We start from the raw sequence: 6,916 nt of genomic DNA on the forward strand, positions 1-6,916 counted from the left end.
TTTTCTAGTTATAATGAATTAAAATAGAGAAGCAAATTTGCGGGCTTCGAATTATTCTACTAAACCAGCATTTCAAGAAAAAAATAACTAATGAACAACATTTAGAAGGTGTGTATGTGTGCTATATGTATGTCTCAAAGAGACAGATCAGATATACTAGTAAATATCTTACAATTCACAGATGGTATGGGTTGAAGTTTTATCACACTAAAGGAAGAAAGTGAAATACTGACTGGCTGATTTAATCCTTCAGTTGGTCTTTCAAGTTCAATGTTGATGGTTGTTAATCAGAAGTAAGTATATGAGCCCTGGTGGTGAAGTGGTTAAGAGCTGAGGCTGCTAACCAAAAGGTCAGCAGTTCAAATCCACCAGCTGCTCCTTGGAAACCCTATGGGACGGTTCTCCTCTGTCCTGTAGGGTCACTATGAGTCAGAATATTTCAGCGGCACACAGCAACAACTGTCTGCTTAGATGTTTAGACTTGTGAAAGTATCACTTGTATTTTTGATAGCCTAGTATTCCAGTACAGAATATTGTCTGATTTAATGTTAGAAGATGAGCCCCCTAGGTTGGAAGGCACTACATAACAGCTGCAGCAAGGGACTCAAACATACCAATAATCATGAAGATGGCACAGGACTGGGCAATGTTTATACATAAGGTCTCTATGAGTCGGAGCCGACTCAATGGCAACTGACAACAGCAACACAACAGTCTTCAAAAAAACTTGTGCTGTACTGCATAGATTATAGAATTAATCTTTGAAAATATTTTTTAATACTGGTGGGAGGCAAGTATTGATGGATTGTTTCGGATAGTCAAATAAAAACATAAAGCTTAAATTAGATGTTTTAAACATACTTTCCATTTGGGTCACTATAACTTTGTAATTAATATCTCCATTGTGAGTGAGATAAGGAAGGCAGACATTGTCATTTTGCTGACAGGAAAACTGAAACACAGAATAGTTAAATGACTTTTCCAAGGTAGAGATGAAGCGAAGATTAAAACCTAAATACCTTATCCTTCATCCTGGTGTTCTTCCTTCTAATTTATCCTGCCATTTTTAACTGGGTAATGAGAGTGGCAGGGAGTTTTCCTGTGTTCTTTGTCAAGATTTTGACTAGACCACTGGATTTCTAAGTGTTGGTCCCAGAGGTCATCTGCATGGCTCAGTATGTTTACTGCTGTTGTTGTTAGGTGCTGTCAAGTCGATCCTGACTCATAGCGACCCTATAGGGCTGAGTAGAACCGCCTCATAGGGTTTCCAACAAGCAGCTTGTGGATTTGAACTGCCAACCTTTTGGTTAGCAGCCAAGATCTTAACCACTGCACCACTAGGGCTCCATGTTACTAATAAGTTTAATTTTATCACATTTTGTAAAAATCAGAAGCCTCTCATCACAAGCAGCTAATTGTGCTTATTTGATGATGAATGGGTTATTTAACAGTGGTGGACTAATTAGTGACATTTAAAATTCTTAATCTAGATACTGCTTCTTATTTAAGAGGAATTTTAAAAAATCAGTATATTGATTTTTCTGTGAAATGGCCATTATCATAAACATTTTTGTGACATTTAATACCACCTGTCTGTATAATAATAGAGCTGATGACAAAATGAGACACGGTGAATGTACAACCTACTCACTTACATTTAGTTTTACAGACGTGTTTGTTGTACTAGAACTTGTACTTTCTCCTCATCTTCACTGCCCGCATCCCTGTGTTGGATCAGAGTTCAGGAATATTTTAAAGTATTAAGTACATCTTGTTGCTGTGTGCCATCAAGTTGATTCCAACTCATAGCAACCCTGTAGAACAGAGTAGAACTGCACCATGGGGTTTCCAAGGAGTGGCTGGTGGATTCGAACTGCTAACCTTTTGGTTAGCAGCTTGAGCTCTTAACCACTTTGCCACCAGGGCTCCAAGTACATCTTTTGTTGTTGTTAGGTGCCATCAAGTCAGTTCTGACTCATAGCAACCCTATGTACAACAGAACGAAACACTGCCCCGTCCTGCGCCATCCTCACCATTATTGCTGTGCTTGAGCCCATTGTTGTAGCCACTGTGTCAATTCATCTCATTGAGGGTCTTCCTCTTTTTTTCACTGACCCTCTACCTTACCAAGCATGATGTCTTTCTCCAGGGACTGATCCCTCCTGATAACATATTAGGTATATAATAATCTTTTCCCCCTACATTTAGTAATGTTAGAAACCATTTAAAGATAGCTATCTATCATTGAGGTCCCTAGGTGGCACAAACGGTTTGTACTTGACTGCTAACCTAAAGGCCTGGAAGATAGGCCTCGCCATCTGCTTCTGTTAAGATTCCGACTCACAGTGACCCTATTGTGGGGGCTGGCAAGTCCAAAATCTGTAGGTCAGGTGACAGGCTGGAGATTTCTGCAGGCTTGTATTCCAGAGTCCATAGGTCATGCAGCAGGAAGAATGAAGGAGTGGAAAGGTTCTGGAAGAATGTCTATTTATAGTCTAGAGGTAGAATACACCCTAGGCAAAACTTCCTTTTTTCGCTTAAGGCCTTCAAATGATTGGATGAAGCTTACCCACATTATAGATTGTATAATCTACTTTTCTTAAGGCCCAATGATTTAATTACATATAACTGCTTCGTAACAGCATCTAGACTAGTGTTTGACCAAGCAACTGGGTGCTGTAGCCTAGCCAGGTTAATGCATAAAATTAACCATCACATCCACAAACATTTTGGGACTATTAAGTAAAGCATTTATTAATAATGCATTAAACCCAGAACAGAGTCTCTTTAGGATTTCCATATGTGCCTGAGGAAGTTTCAAAAAAAAGTATCGTAATAATTTCTTTGCTTACATGGTACAAGAGATACCCTTGTTATTCTGTCATTTTATGATAATTGGAAATTTTATTCTGTCCTTTTCTAAAAACACACAGGTGAATCTGTACCAGAATACCAGATGGCTTTTCAGACAGAAGTTGGAAACCACCCCACTTTTGAAGATATGCAGGTTCTGGTGTCCAGGGAAAAACAGAGACCCAAGTTCCCAGAAGCCTGGAAAGAAAATAGCCTGGTAAGAAAAAACGGAATTATTAAAAACAGAACTTATGACTAAATATATTTTAATGTTGTTTGAAGCAAAAATAGACTGTTAATATTGTTAATAGTTCTTAGGGTTGCCTAATGCCAGGAATCCAACTTACTTGATTTTCATAATGTTACATGTTTTCAATAGAAGAAAAGTCCCGTTTTTTAGTTTAATTTCAGTACTATTTAGAGAGACTAATGGATGTGTTTGAAGTTCGCCAGATTGGATTAGCAGCTGGAATAATTAACATGTTAATATTTTAAATGTTGTTGAAGTTCCATCTTATTCTCTTGAGAGTGATAACAAAAATGTTAATTAGCACACACTTACAAATTCAATGGCTAATAGAAATTTAGGCTAGATCTAATTGAAACGAAAGGATAGCCTATAAATTCTGCCTATTACAAAATACAGTTCACAATACTAAACTATCTTCAGAGATTCCTGCCAATTGAGTAAAATTGTTGCTGTAACACTGAAAAAATCTTATAAAACATTTACACACAGTCTCACTTCCACAATTTATTTTTTACATAAGTAGGATCAATGGTTAAGCTTTCGGCTGCAAACCAGAAGGTCAGCTGTTCAAACCCACTAGTGGCTTGACGGGAAAAAAGACCTGGCAATCTACTCCTGTAAAGATTACAGCCTAGGAAACCCTATGGGGTGGTTCTACTCTGTTATATTGGGTCACTGGGAGTCAGAATCAACTTGACAGCACACAACAACAAAAACAACAAGAATCATTTCATTCTCCGTATCATCTCTGAGGTTCTTTTGTTTTGTCTTTACTTATGGACACATTCGTGTCAACACTTAATATCTGTCTAATTCTTTCCATTTGGTCAGTATTCCATTTTATGATGTATCATAAGTATTTAATTACTCCTGATTGAGGAGAGTGCCCTATACTTATTTTTGAAACAATTTTTTAAAAAGAATTAAAGTTATGCCTACACATGATAAACAAAAATCAAATAGAACATAAACAAGGAAATGGAAAAGGAAAGGACTACCTATCCTTACCACCACTCTCCAAAAGTAACCCCTTTAGCAGTTTTTTTTAAATTCCCTCTTCTAGAAGTTACCATTATAACTTTAAATCATATATTTATTCTTATTTAGGTTATATCTAATTAACCATCTTCCAGTTTTATAATATTATATCTATTATTATATCATGTTTTTATAAAATAATAAAAAAAAATTAAATCCCTTGCCCTTGAGTAAATTCTGACTCATAGCAACCCTGTAGGACAGACTAAAACCCCGCCCCATAGGGTTTCCAAGGCTGTAATCTTTACAGAAGAAGATTGCCACATCTTTCTTCTGCAGAGCAACTGGTGGGTTTGAACTGCTGACCTTTTAGTTAGCAGCTGGGCACTTAACCTACTGTGCCACCAGAGCTTTGTTTTGTCTATAGGTTGATGTAAAAATTAAAAAGTCAGAATTTTGCAGAACATTCACTGCACAGCAAAGTATTATGCTGAGACTCCTAGAGAAGGAAGTATAAATTCTACGTTAGTTACTACTATGTAGCCCTAGTCTTGCAGTGGCTAAGCGTTCGGTGGCTAACCAAAAGATAGGCAGTTCAAATCCACCAGCTGCTCCCTAGAAACCCTGTGGGGCAGTTCTACTCTGCCCTATAGGGTCACTATGAGTCAGAATAGACTTGTTGGCAAGGGGCTTGGTTTTTGGTTTTATGTTAGTTACTATGTACCACAAGCTCCTGCCTATTGAGGGAAAATGTTTCAAAAGTCAGTTATCCAAGGGATTCTCTTTGATTTCTTGTCAACTTTTTCTTTCTGTCTTCTTCCTAGATTGTATTCAGAAGCAACATTTTTTAAAATCTCATGTCATTTCTTTCTTATAAATCATTTTTTCTTTAATGAAGTTTCTTCTTAAGTAGTGTGTGTTAATATATGCAACAGTGGTAAACATCTTGAATCCTTGTATGTTCAAAAATGTTTGTCTTGCTCTCACACTTGAGTAATAGTTTGGCTAGGTAATAGTTTTAAGATAAAAATAAGTTTTCTCACAACTTGAAACCAGCTACTCCGTTGACATCTAGTATCCAGCCTTGCTAATGAGAATTCTGATGCCAGCCAGTCTCATTCCATTGTTTTTTGTTTTGTTATATATGTATTTTTTTTAATCCTCTTGTTTTCTTTATAAGCTTTTAAGGCTTTTACTTTATCTTGGGAATTTTAAAATTTCACCTGGATGTATTTAAGCTTGCATCTTTTCACATATATTTTTGTTGGTACTAGATATATTGTCAGCTTGAAAATTCAGAACTTTCTCTAATTCAGAGGAATTTTCTTATGTTATTTTAAATATTATTTCCTCTCTTCCATTCCTTCCTTCTGGGATTCCCATTAGACAAATATTAAATTGCCTGATGTTCAGGTTTCAATTCTTTTCTTGTATTTTCTGTCATTTTGTTCTAACTTGTTCAGGATTTACTCAGCTTTGCCTTTCAAGTCATGGATTTATTTTTCACCTTTACCATTCTATTAGTCATCTGTTCATTAAATTTTTAATTTCCCCAATTATAACTTCTAAAAATTCTTATTGTTTACTTTTTCCATTGCATTCTGTTCATTTTAAGAATATAATAGCATTTTTGTATCTTGGAGGTGTTAATTAGAATTTCTGATACTTTTAGATTAATTTTCTTGACTGTGAAGAACAAAAAATGAAAAAAAGGAAGCAATTTGAATCATTTTACTATATATTTTCACATTTCAATTTTAGGTTATCTTGTTAGGATTAGAATATCTTTGTTTTGGATCCTGATGTAGGTGAGGTGATGACATGTCAGAGAGAGGCTATAGAGACATTATCTATATGTTTCCACACAGGTTTAGGTTGAACATTTTCTTCATGGTCATCTTTGTCAGTAGACTACCTTCAAGAAAGCCTTCTCTTTCAAATGAGATTAAAATCCTTTTCAAGTATGAGGTAGAGGAAGAGACTGTTGCCAGGCACATATGTTCAGGATTGCCTCCAAACTGTAGTCCCTGCTATGGGGACTGGAACAAACCCTTACAAGGTCCCAGGCAGCAAGTAAGAGGCTGAATCCTCCCAGGATTAATTAGAGGTGCCAGCCTCACACAAGAACATTCCTCAAAGAAAAATCTCTTTGTGAGATTTTATTCTAGTAAAATGCAACTTCATCTTCCCTGTGTTGTTTTATTTCACCTGAACAAATAGGATGAATTATTTTCAAGTATCTCTTGGCAACCCTACCGTTACTTTCTGTGGGATATGCATGATGTGCATTTTTACCTGAAAGCTTTTTACTCCCAATTTAGAGTAGGTTGCTAAGTAAGGGATTAGTAAAACTTCGTTCATTTCCAACAAATGCATTTAAATCTAATGTGCTGCAGTGAGTAGAGCTGCTTCTCTGCAGTGACAATCCAATACTGGAGTTAGATAGCAAGTGTGTGGTTTATGAAAAGAGAAATACAGTGCTGTCTAAAAGGAGACATTTTTGCTTTCATAGTTGCATTGTAATTAAAAAGGTTTTTTTAAGTAATAAAACTCAAAATCTTTCAAATGTTAATAAATGCAAAAAGTGGTTTTAATTTTTAAAATGCCAAGGACCAAACATAGATCAGTCGATAAAGGGAGGAAGAACAGTTTCCTGACAAAAATGAAAGTATAGAAAATAGACTAAGGGAAATATATGAAAATAATAACCATAGTTATCACTAATATTGGGTTCAGGAATGACTTTTTCTCCTTTTTCCTGTGTTTTTCCAAATTTACAGTAAATATACTGCTTTAACAATCACACACACAATTTAGGGCTGTTGTTTTATATTA

General features: G+C 35.9%; 1 protein-coding gene across 2 annotated transcripts in view; it reads left to right on the forward strand.

The window, feature by feature from the left end:
• Positions 1-6,916, forward strand: part of BMPR2 (bone morphogenetic protein receptor type 2) — a 173,131-nt gene that overhangs the window by 150,746 nt on the left and 15,469 nt on the right. For both annotated transcript variants that reach the window (XM_023733002.1, XM_023733003.1), the window contains exon 10: positions 2,934-3,070. In XM_023733002.1, coding sequence (XP_023588770.1) covers positions 2,934-3,070 — 137 coding nt within the window. The remainder of the gene's footprint in view (positions 1-2,933; positions 3,071-6,916) is intronic.

The sequence above is a fragment of the Trichechus manatus genome, unplaced genomic scaffold (assembly GCF_000243295.1).
Source record: "Trichechus manatus latirostris isolate Lorelei unplaced genomic scaffold, TriManLat1.0 scaffold00056, whole genome shotgun sequence".
Taxonomy (NCBI): domain Eukaryota; kingdom Metazoa; phylum Chordata; class Mammalia; order Sirenia; family Trichechidae; genus Trichechus; species Trichechus manatus.